General features: G+C 37.9%; 2 protein-coding genes across 2 annotated transcripts in view; one reads left to right on the forward strand and one right to left on the reverse strand.

Moving 5' to 3' along the window:
* The window catches only part of LOC109051419 (centrosomal protein of 135 kDa-like), a 16,313-nt gene extending 10,655 nt beyond the window's left edge, over window positions 1–5,658 (forward strand). Inside the window, exons 18-27 of the mRNA XM_042746119.1 lie at window positions 203–357; window positions 520–575; window positions 669–837; window positions 996–1,106; window positions 1,377–1,562; window positions 1,633–1,842; window positions 1,940–2,142; window positions 3,724–3,828; window positions 4,152–4,307; window positions 5,029–5,658. Coding sequence (XP_042602053.1) covers window positions 203–357; window positions 520–575; window positions 669–837; window positions 996–1,106; window positions 1,377–1,562; window positions 1,633–1,842; window positions 1,940–2,142; window positions 3,724–3,828; window positions 4,152–4,307; window positions 5,029–5,053 — 1,376 coding nt within the window. The 3' untranslated portion in view covers window positions 5,054–5,658. The remainder of the gene's footprint in view (window positions 1–202; window positions 358–519; window positions 576–668; window positions 838–995; window positions 1,107–1,376; window positions 1,563–1,632; window positions 1,843–1,939; window positions 2,143–3,723; window positions 3,829–4,151; window positions 4,308–5,028) is intronic.
* Window positions 5,659–6,724: 1,066 nt separating this feature from the next.
* Window positions 6,725–11,933, reverse strand: chst14 (carbohydrate (N-acetylgalactosamine 4-0) sulfotransferase 14). The gene is made up of 2 exons (XM_019068975.2): window positions 11,369–11,933; window positions 6,725–9,360 (listed from the first exon to the last, which is right to left on the reverse strand). The coding sequence occupies exons 1-2, from the start codon at window positions 11,639–11,641 to the stop codon at window positions 8,533–8,535; spliced, it is 1,101 nt and encodes a 366-aa protein (XP_018924520.1). The 5' UTR covers window positions 11,642–11,933; the 3' UTR covers window positions 6,725–8,532.
* Between the last annotated feature and the right edge of the window lie 115 nt (window positions 11,934–12,048).

Here is a 12,048-nt window from a genome sequence, read left to right on the forward strand (position 1 = left end):
AATATTATAAATTTGATCAAATCAATTTAGCCATGGTGATCTTAAGAGACTTCAAAAATGGGGTGGGGGGGGTTCAATAGCATATTAGTTTTGTGTTAATGAGACACATTTGAAATTTAGGTATCATGACATCCTTTCACTGTACAGTTGTAAATCCTTATGTAGTAGAAAGAAGATTGTGATCACTGTGTTTTTTGTGTAGCTTATCTGAGTAGACACGGTTCATCTCAGAAGGATGAGGTTGCAGCTCTGCAGGGCACAGTAGCCGCTCTAGACCAAGAGAAAGATGTCCTGCAGGATGCTGTGGACCAGAAGACTGAGAGTATGGTGGTGCTACAAGAGGAGATCCACAGGAAGGTACTGCTGATACTTGACACACAGTATGAGGGGATGTCTTATTGTAGCCCTGTTCCCAAAACAGAATGTTTTGTAATATTTGTAGAGAAGATAAACAGCTGCAATCAGTAAATCATGAAAATTGCTGTGGTACTGCTTTATAAAGTTGGTTTTGCTCTACAGGAGAAAACTCTATTGGAAGTCCGGCTTACAGTCACAGAGTTGGAGAACGCTCTGGAGTAAGTAATATGAATGCTCTTAGGATGATGAGACGTTTCTGTCTTTTTGGGGACGAATAGAAGGCCTTGAATGTCATATGTCATGTATTTCAGTCAGCTGAAGGTGGCGTTGAGCAGTCGAGAGAGGGAAATCTCTAGTCTGCGCAGACAGCTGGACCAGTCACAAGAGGAGCTCTCAGCCGTCAGTCGAGACAGAGAGGTCGCACTGAGAGAGAACCGCAGGTTACAGGATGATCTGGCAACCATGACCAGAGAAAACCAGGTGCATACATCCACAACAGACCTCTTCTTTTTTCTTTGTTTTTCTTCTTTCCACCCCTTCCATATGGTAGAGCTGAACCCACTTCTGTTCACATGACCATCTATGACCAGTGAACTTCACATACACACATGCTCACGTTCTTGTGGTCCTTTCTCCAGGCGGTGCACGCAGAGATGCAGGAAGTTCTGAATGAGAGGGATGAACTGAAGCTCAGGGTTCACTCGTATATATCAGAAGTGGCACGGATAGAAAGCATGATGGCTGCCAAGGTGAGAAATGGAGAGGAAAAAACACCAAAAACAAGTAATTTGATTAAAGACACCACTTTTCAGTTAACAGTAAAATTAATAAACCAAGGTTACAGTGGCCACTAATTATTGTTTACAATTATTGATCTCAAATTATTTTTCACAGGAAAATGCAGAGTTAAAATTCAGTGCAGATTAATTTTGTGAACGCTCCAATTTGAAGTCAGAAGTGTGGATTTTATCAGATGCAATTTAAGTTTTTGCACTGACGCTATTTTATGTTGTGTATAGGAACAGGAAAACAAGGACATGCTGGAGCATTTCCGGACCATCCACACCGAGTCGGAGGATAGAGAGCTGAAGCTGCAGCAGGCTGAGGGGCTAAACAACTCTATCAGACTGGAGCTGCTCTCCTCTGACACAGAGCGCAGACACCTCAGAGAGAGAGTCTCACTGCAGGACAGAGAGATACAGGAGGTATGAGTGACTCATGAGGAGCACAGTAAAGGATGTTTTTCATTGCCTCATCACCTCTGTTTTCCTTCAGCACTTGAACGCTTTGCAAGCTTATGAAGCTCAGGTGTCGTCGCTGGCACGAGCAATGTCTCGTTTAGAAGAGGAGGTCCAGGCGACTCGAGCTGAGAAAGCCTCAGTGTTGGCAGATCTGGCCTCTGTCAGAGAACTGTGTGTCAAACTCGACTCCAGCAAAGAGCTCACCGTTCGCCAGCTGAGAGCTAAGAGCATGGAGATGGAGAGAGTAAGACGCACACGTCATCCTACTACGTATTTAGAAAGGGGTTGAAAATGAGCAAATATTCAAGTAACCAACACTAACCTTTGAATGTCAACCTCAGATGACAGGTGAAATGGAGGATGTGCACTCTGAGGTAGAGCTTCTGAAAAAGCAGTTGGCCAGCGAGCGGGTGACAGTACACAATCTAGAGACACTGCTCTCCACCAATCGACAAAAGGAGTTTCAGACGCACCTGAGTGCCAGTGAGAAAGAGTCTGACCTCCAAGTGCTGAAGGACCGCCTGGCTCTTGCTGACAGCAAAACGTAAGTGGAAAAACAGTGGGCAAAAGGGCCATTTATAACACTTTTGTGACTGTTACACTACCTTTCAAAAATCTGTAAGTTGCAGGGTTTGTACGGGTGCTTGAAATCCTTGAAAATGCTTATATTTTAACGTAATGTTTTCAAGGTTTGAAAAGTGCTTGGATTTTGAATAAAGTGCTTGAAATTGCAATTGCATTGGTTTTATAATAATTTGCTTCATTACTGAATAACGTTAGATTACTTTTTAGACAAAATGCCTTTTGCTTGAAAAATTAAAACCGCTCCCCTGGAGGCTCGGCTCGACATGTGTGGCTATAGTGTAATCCGCCGGTCTTTTTGAAGCATGCTCTGATGTAGCAGAGCAGGAGATTAAAACATGTCGGGAGGTTGCTGCTTCAGTCAGCGTTTACAGAGTTCAGTAAACGTAATTTACCACAGTTTTACCACAGTGCTCGAAAAGCTTGAAAATGCACCTTGAAAGTGCTGGAATTTTAATTTGGAAAAGGTGTAAGAACCCTGTTAATGTTTGTTTTTGAAGTGTTTTTGAAACTATTTGATGCTATCCGAAACTACATTTATTTGATTAAAAATACAATAAAAGCTTTGACAAATAGTATTAAAACTGTCAAATAAAAAGTTGTCATATTTTATGTATGTTTATGTTTTATGTATTTTATGTTTTTATGTAATTTATTCAAAGTTGAATTTCCAGCTGCCAATGCACGTTTTCACTGACACGTGATCAAAAATTAAAAGCAATTTTAAATGCAACACTGTCCTGTTGTTTTAGAGTAGATTATATATATATATATATTTATATATATATATATATATATATATATATATTATATGCATTATATATGCAATATAGTTTTTAGTAAGAAAATACTCATGTTAAAATACAAAACGGGAAAATTGGCTTTGTGTAATGGTTAATCAAACAAACATTTTATGGATTAACTGTCACAATGATTGGTAGTGTAAGCCCTGCTGACATAGACTGTATTGTAGAAAGTGTGGGATGAGGACAGATATGCACTAAAGAGCACTGAGAGAAAGGAAGGAGGGATCATTGGGTAATGGATGGAGGAAAACAAGCCTCACCCAGTCATTTAGAGCGAAGCAAACTACATATTTGTTTTTAACAAAGTTCTAAAACATATTTCTCTTTCTCTCTGTCATATATATATATATATATATATATATATATATATATGTGTGTATATGTATGTATATATATATAAGTAAAATGTATTACTGTTTCCTAGGAGTCTTGTTACACAGGGAACTGTGTGAAGCATTTGTCATTGGCAAACACAGAGGACTGTGTCCTCTTTAAGAGTGCATAAAGTGTCCATTCAATGTTACTTTCCTCCAACAACAAGCAGTTTCTAAATAGTGCTGGCTAGTGTAAGTGTGCAGTTGCCATGGCGATCACTGATGGTGGCGTGTGGAACAAACAGACATCAATCAAACGAGGATGTCTTAATCCACTCCATCACAGTTTAAAAGCAATACGAACTGGTTATAAATATATTTTTGCCCTTTTATTCTAAGATCTCAAAATGTGTTTATTCGTAGGGCTGGTCATGCAAGAGAGGTATCTCAGCTGCGTGGAAAACTGTCTCAGCTACAGACAGAAATGGACGTCCTCATGAGGCAGCTAACCACTGAGCGCTTTGAAAGGTTAGACCTTTTCTTTATTACAAAACCTAGTGAGCTGCCTAGCCATCATTGAATGTATTGTAAGTGACTCATTTGAAATATTCTACATCTACATTAACTATATAACCAAACAAAAAGTGTTTGAGATTAGCATGTTGCTAAATTAAGGGTACAATACTCAATTAAGAATATAAATGAATGAGGCAAATATTAGGTAAAAGTAACTATGTTAGTATGTTAACTTGAAAAATCTTGAATTTTCTCTTGAGTATGTGGTTGCTGTGATCTTGGTATGTTGTTTTGTCAGATGTTTGTTGATGTGTGGCTGTGTTTTTCTGTGGTAGGGAGAGAGCTGTGCAGGAAATGCGCAGACAGGGCTTATCTTTCTCTTCGCTGCGGAGCTCTTCCCCTCTCAGCACCTCTCTCAGTCCCCGGCCTGCTTCTCCTGAGCACTCCATCCTCCACACACAAGAGCACTCCGTAGACAAAATACCAGAAAAGTGAGTATTGCATAGATCCTGCATGTGTAATATCATATATCTGCAGCAGAGATCAGTTCTTGTGTGATATTTATGGAAGGCTGTTTCACCCCTGAATAAAAAATTTAAAAAAGCTAATTACGAGTTTTTCTCTCACTATTTATCTCACTTGCAAATGTGAGTTTACATCTTGCAATTCAGACTATTTATTTCCTAGAATTGTGAGAAAGGAACTTGTAATTGCAAGTTCGTAGGAATGTTTTTTTTCTTTCTCTGAGTTCCATGATATTAAACTCAAATTTGCAAGTTATAAAGAATAGCAGGATATAAACTTGCAATTGCGAGAAATAAAAGATGACTTTTTTTCTTGCAGTTGCAATGTTAATCTCGAAATTATGACTTTTCTTACAATTGCGAGTTTAAATCTAGCAGTTAGATTTTTTTTTTCTCACAATTGCGAGTTTGTCACAATTCTGACTTCATTTCTCAGAATTGTTTATATCTTTTATCTTTATATTGTTTATATCTTAAAGTTTACATCTTGCAATTATGACTATAGCTCACAACTGTGAGTTTATCTCACAATTCTGGGGAAAAAAAATCAGAATTATGAGTTTGTTTCATGCAATTCTGAGAAAAAAAAAAATTACATTTTTATATTTTTTATTCAGTGGCTGAAATGGGCTTCCATAGATATTCATAACCATGCATATATGATTTAAATTTGCTTTATATTTTTTAGAAGTGTGAGCTTTAAGGAGCAGTGAAGGAAATGATTCAGCCTGTCCCATTTTCACTGACAAAAGACACAAATGTTATGTGGAAGATTCTTTTGTTTAGTCAGTTCTGAGGACACATCGTGTTGGGCCAGAAATGTCTCTTGAGATCAGGTCCAGAAGATATTTTCTTGGGCTTCTAAAAGAGAAGTACTTGTATATCTATAAGGTCAAAGGGAAAATTATGCCACCAAAGCCAATATGTAGAGCAGTGTCTTTGTTAATTTATACACTTTGTAATAACTTGAAAGAATTGTTTTGCAGTAGTTGTATTGTCATTATTGTTTTTAATAGTTTAAGATTTGTGAATGGAAAATGAGGCAGCTTGTAGCGTTTGATGTCTTTAAATGGCAGACCTTTAATAAAAAGTTACACTTGAGAGAAACTGATCTAAAACATGTCTGAAATGAAAAGTGAAATGAACTGGCAATGCAAGTGAACAAAGAGGTCTTCAGAAGTTGATATGGCCATGTTACTCAGGCATGTGTTAATGTCACACTGTCACTCCAACCTGTGTTTTATATGTGTATGTATGTATAATATAACTTATGTTGACTGATTAACTTATGAATAAACATGAATAGTTTTTAATATAATCTGTTTCAGGTTTAGTATTTACCCTTGGCACTGTGTACTGTTAGTAATATTCATGTAAAAATTCATCCATCTGGATCAATATCACCATAGAGTTGCCTTTCAACCCTCACAATACTCGCAAATTTTGGTCTTAATTTCCCATTCGCTTTAAGTCATGTCATAAATAGTAGACACTCAAGTACTATAGAAACATATGGCTGAGCTCCCAAGCATTTTTTTTTTTTTTTAAGATAATTATTGACCATTACTTGAAGCATAAACCATAAGATATGTCCACCCTGTCATGAACATATTACTGTTAAATACATTTTCATTGTAATATTAAGATGCAAATTATATTTTCAGAAAGGTATGATGTCCCTGTCCTAAACAGCGTTCTTTGTTCGCTTTCAAATTATAAATACATAAAAGATTTTGTAAACCATGTGAAAGTCATATAATTTGCACATGTATTTTTTCTTATTTGGAGAAAACTGTGACATTTGGATGCAGTTTTTTGTTTGCATGTTATTGCCCCCACACCTAGCTATTGAACATTATTAAAAATTATTAAAAAAAAAATTAAATATCAAGATTAATCAACAATATCAACAAAAGAATAATACTACCACCACCCCATCATTATTACCAACAAGCCGCAGACAGTGTGGACATTTTGAGCTTCAGTTAGCATATTAGCTTACAACAAACTGTGACTAGCTAAATAGTTAGTCTGGTTGTTAAAGAGAATTTGGTTTATTTAAACTATCTATATTTTGAAAACACTGGATTCTAGTAATCACTTCTGGTATATTTTATGCCGACAGGGTGGACATGTTAAGCTTTGGCAAAGCAAGTAAGCAAACTCTTACGAAGAAAATTTGTCAATTGAAAAACAAATTACTCACCTCAGCCGTTGAAATTCCCGCCACTGAAGAGACAAGAAATCTTGTCCTGATGTCACTAAAGGACATGGCCTTTTCTTAAAGGGGCGGATTCCCCGATATGACAGGGTGGACAACCATTCAAGGGACATGAACAAACTTTTTTTTATTATTATTATTAAATTAAAAAAAATTAAAAATTATCACCAAATGATCAATACACTCAAATTGAGTAATCTCTTATTTAACAGAATATTAATAGGAGAACAACATTTTTACATTTTATTTGACTATATTCTACTTCATTCAAATGTAATGAGCAGTGAATGGGACATAGCAAAATAACATGCATCCTCAACACAAAACTAAAGAAATCTAGAAAATGTATCTAAAGAGATAAGTAATGCTTTTATTATAAATATAAAAACTTAGCCTAATATAACACCCTTTGATAGTCATTTATCATGGCAACTGAGTTATGTACAGGACACCAAAAGGCACCCTACAGTGATATTGACCCATGAATGAGGGGGTTTACTAAGGGGTACTATTGTCAAATGACTTTATTTTATTGTTAGCTATCCAAAAAATAAATAAATAAATAAATCTCAGCCATAAATTGACCAACCAGTAAAAATATATAAAAGTATATGATTAAGACTTGAGTTCTCAGCTGTTGACTTGTAAGCAGCTACTCACAACACCCTAATGAGCTGTTCACTAATGAACTGTTTACACCGAAAATATAGACGCAGCACAATGGAATGGAAAAATGCATTCTGTGTGAATGGCCCCTAACAACTGCTTGGCAAGGCATTAGAAACCACTCAGAACACTTAAGAACCCAACGAGCAACATCCTCTCAGCAAACACAGATCATTCCCCTCACTTCACGTCAGTATACGGTTCCAGGAGAAGCAAATAATAACATTCTCGTAATGGTCTCTGTTGGTTATTTTTCTAACAAAACTTAACATTCCCAGAGCGTTATGAGAACCAAAAACTATTAGCTGGGCTGATAACCAAACATAACCTCTGATAGAAATATTCTTACACACAGTGATTTTTTTTTATACTTTATGGATGTAGTTATCGTTGTGGATCTTGGTGTGAACAGCCCTTGAATGTATTTCCTGGTATCGGTGTGTATTATGCAGACTGACCTTTTGAGTGTCATCTGAGCTTTCACATCCTCCCACTTTTTTTCTCTTTTTGCGGGTAGAATTTAAATCACCATTTGCTTGTTACTGGCTTAGTTCTTTAATATAAATATTATGCTTAGCCCAAGAAAAAAACATTATCTGAAGAAATCCAGCTTGTGGGTTTCAAGGATTTTTTATTTCCTCATTGTACAGTACTTCTGCTTTTGGATGTTAAACTGCATTCCTCACAATCTCTTAAGGGATTCAACTCAGAGTCTCATCTTTTTCAGAGGAAGTGGCAGATGGGAAGGGTTCAAGTTTGTGGTCAGAGATATTTGTTTTGTTCGTATGAAACTCAACACGCTCGCAACACAATTCATTAGATACAGATAGCCACAGCCTCAAATGCTATTTAGAGACATTTTCTCTCTATAGGTTTCACATTTGATTTTGTAAAAGGATTAATCAGCAACATCATAAGGGCGACAGCAGAGGTAACGATCATCCAAATAACCAAAAAGAAAACACTGAAATCTATAATACTGCAATGACAAGTGAAAAAATGGTGGAAGCTTGTGCTTACTAATATAAAACTCTCACGATAGTCTTGCGCACAGCACAATGTTCTTCATTTCATGCCTGTTAATATGAACACCCTACTGCATCTCATGAATAAAAATAGCTGATCGAGTATTTAAATAGTGGTCTGAACTTAAATAGCTCTCAAATACACTGTACTGAGGCTCATATTCAAATATATTTTCAATTCTGTACAGGTTAAAATAACTACGTTAAAAAAGTATTAAAATATTAACATATCGAAAGATTATAGACAGTCTTAGAAAGCTGGTTTAAACCAACGCCTTTGTTAATGCCTACAGTATTCAGTGGTTGTGTTGGGTAAAGAATAACCGAACAGAGAGAAATCCAAAATATACTTGGGCAGGAGCTCTTTGAGGAACTTCTGTGGGACAGTGCATAAGTAATAATGCAGCGTTTCTTTGGTGACGGGTTTGTACCATGTTTGGCGTTCAGGGAAACGTACATGTTGGGGCGCTCCGACACGTTCCAGCACGTAAGCGGCGTCACTCTCCAGCCTCTCGTACGAGCCTATGAAGTCATATTCTACGGCGCAGGGTTGGCACAGGTTGTAGATGGGCATCCAGTGTTCGTTCATTCGCTCCGGGTCTTCGTCAATCAAATAACGCACAAACTCCGTAAACGTCACGTCATTGCCTGCTATTTTTTTATCCTTTGCGTAGCCTTTTCTATATCGGCGTATGATCTCCGCACCGTATTTTCGCTGATACGCCGCAATTTCACCAAACTTGTTACGATAGGCTGAAAGCAAGCGTGCCATCGGCTCTCGCACGAACATGAATTTAAAATAATGCCGTAGTCGATTTCGAATCTCTTCGGGGGGAAGGTCAGAAAGAAAGACCAAATCAGCACGATGGTCCATCTTCACTTTGACATCCACGTTAGCCAGAGCGCCACTCATCACCTTCAGCACTCGTTTCCAGTTGGAACAGGCCACTTTGGGGACGTAGCAGTAGAGGAAGCGATGCTCGTCGTTCACTAGTATGTGCTGGAGGAGAGTCTTCCTCTGCAGCGGACTGAGAGACCACACGCTGTGGGGCATGTTCTTCTGACCACACATCGATCTTATGGTGCGATTGCGGATCTCTTGTACAATCTGGGGGGAAAGAGGCATATATGATTTTAGAACGATATACAGTCAAACCAAAATTTATTCCGACACCTTCAACATTTCTCACGTTATCACAGTTTATTCACTATAGTTTAGAAAATGGGAATAAAATATGACAAGAACTCAGAGTTAAACTGTGTCAGAACAAATTCAGCTTGATAATGTCAGATAACTTTGATAGAAAGGTACGTAATGAATGAGGTTGAATAGCTATCAGCAGTCAGTTGTTAAAGTCAAGTACACAATTAGATAATACCAATCTAGGACAACCAATTGCCAAGCTATGTTTAATTTTGTGTAGCCTGTGGTGTAAAAAGTTCGCATTATTTAGCAATTAAAGAGGGAAAAAATCTGTCCACTGAAGTGGTGGGTGGACAGGACACTGTTGCATATCTGACCCCTGCATGGGCAAAACTGACCAATCAGAATCAAATATTTTAGAGAAACCTGTCAAAATGGAAATGTGGTGTGTTCCAACATAGTGTACCAAAATATTCTTAAAGTGACTTTACTAAAAAGGTCTCAACTCCACTCATTCAGTCTGCTCTAAATATACTTTTGTACACTACCAATAAAAAAATATTTACATATAAAAATAGCAAACTATGTTTAGCTAGGACAATTTCCATAAACATCTCTCCATCGACCCAAAAGCAGATGAAACATTAAAATGTTTTCCTTAACAACACAACAGAACATTTACTCTGGACATTCCTCTGGATGGCCGAACCTCATGTGAACTGCACTTAAAACTAAATCATCAATCATTTTCAGGAAGAAAACATTCAGATGTTGCAAAATATAACACATACGCTAAAGACTTTTCCATCAGCATAAGAGCGTGTCCACTTCACATAGAGTTGTCATTTTGCAAAAAATAAAATAAAATAAAAATATTATTATTATACCTACTGAATACCACATGTGTAATAACTTAACAATAACGCCTGATTACTGTAAGCAACACCAAAATCCAAAGGTTTAGATTTCATGTCAGCGTTTGAGAGAGATCAGAAAAGGTAGCCGAACTGTCACGTGATTGTACTCTTCTGTCAAGAGCACTGCAGGGATCTCAACTTGAACGAATTGGCCCCAAGTTTCATATTTCACATCTTGGCTTGAAGGTAAGCAGCTGTTTAATATTTTCTGGAATGAAATATGGAGTTTCTCTGCTCCATCAAAGATGCTTTCCACATACCAACTTTTAACTAAATCCATAGATCCTCCAGTGGAGTAATAATAGGACAGTATAGGATTAATCAGATATAAATAGGAATAATCGGATTTTACGTTTTAAAATTACTTCTTTTACTCTACTGTCCAGAAGTTCAATACACAGATGGTACAGAAAGTGCAATAGCAGAGGAAAAGATGTTGAGAGGTTTTGACAAACCGAATGACTTGAGAGGATTACACATTGACTAGAGTGTATTTTTTATTTCCCATAAATTGTTCTCTCTTTTCTGCCCAGGTAACATATTCAGAGTTGTGCACTAGCTGGGCAAACAACACTTGAGACACTTTAGGAGCCACTCTTTTGGATTTCAGTCTGCAAAACTTAAGTTTTCTGATCAACTTGCTCCTTTGACGTTTTAAAAGGGTATTTATCGTTTCGTATAAAACCTACCAAACTTATTTTTATTAAACGCCTCGCTTTAAACTTGAGTTTGTGCATTATTTGTGTAAAATAATCACTTTTTTAGATTTACAGTTATACAAGGCAACGCCATTTAAACATTAATTCGTGTGGCTAAATTGTCCAAGCAATAATCGGGGACACTGTATTGAACGGAATGCTGTCTAGGTAGGATGCTCACTAGGTTTTGAGACGCAGCCCGAGTTCTCAGGAAAATTAATTGCTGTTCAGACTCGCGAAACTCTGAGAAAGTCTGATGACTTCATGCAGACATATCAAAATATTTATAAGTTTCTCAAAAAACGTCACAGTTTATTGACAATCTAGCGAGCCTGTGTCTCTATTCGGCGACCTTACCTGAGACTCCACGTCCACAGCCGCGTCGCTGTTCCTCGGTCGGTATTCCACTTTCTTCCCGCTGGCGCGAGGCGGCGGAGTCTGCACGCTGTTCAGCATTCCCTTTTCTATCATGAGCAACAGGCCTCCGGATGCCACGATCACGGCGAACGTCAGCACCGAGGGAACGACGGCGGAGTGTCGGCGAACGGTGGTCGCGCTCACTGGCGCTCTGAAGTGGACCAGGGGTCCGCTCGCTCGTTTAATCCCGTACTCCTTCTTTCGAGGCGGCATAGTGAATCACATGCGTACAAGAGTCCGTCCGGTTATTGAGACTCAGTGACTCAGAATACCGACAGATCAGAACACGTCCATCGCTTCAGTGAAGCAGCTAACCAACTTCTGATTTCAGTGCTGCTCTCTGTGAAAAGAAGGGGGGAAAAAGCTTTTTGAGAGAGCATGATGGGAAATGAAGTATTGAGCAATGGGGGCGGAGAGACAGATTTCGGGTGAAACTTTAACGTTAGTCATACCCTGTTCGTTATCGATTCAGGACACTAGTCAAGCCGCTTTAAAATTACACAGATACATTAATCGAGGTGCTAACTAGTTCCAGCATCTCCATTGTGAGAGATACTGAAAATGTTTGAGTTTTTAATTAAAACGTAATTAACGTAACGTTTTCAAGGACCGCTCACAAT

Source organism: Cyprinus carpio, chromosome B20 (assembly GCF_018340385.1).
Source record: "Cyprinus carpio isolate SPL01 chromosome B20, ASM1834038v1, whole genome shotgun sequence".
NCBI classification, from domain to species: domain Eukaryota; kingdom Metazoa; phylum Chordata; class Actinopteri; order Cypriniformes; family Cyprinidae; genus Cyprinus; species Cyprinus carpio.

Bases quoted from the DNA above. Each gene is read 5' to 3' on its own strand.
- chst14 (XM_019068975.2), bottom strand. From the start codon at position 11,641: ATGCCGCCTCGAAAGAAGGAGTACGGGATTAAACGAGCGAGCGGACCC. The intron at 9,361-11,368 runs GTAAGGTCGCCG...CTTTCCCCCCAG, and splicing joins CTGTGGACGTGGAGTCTCAG to ATTGTACAAGAGATCCGCAA.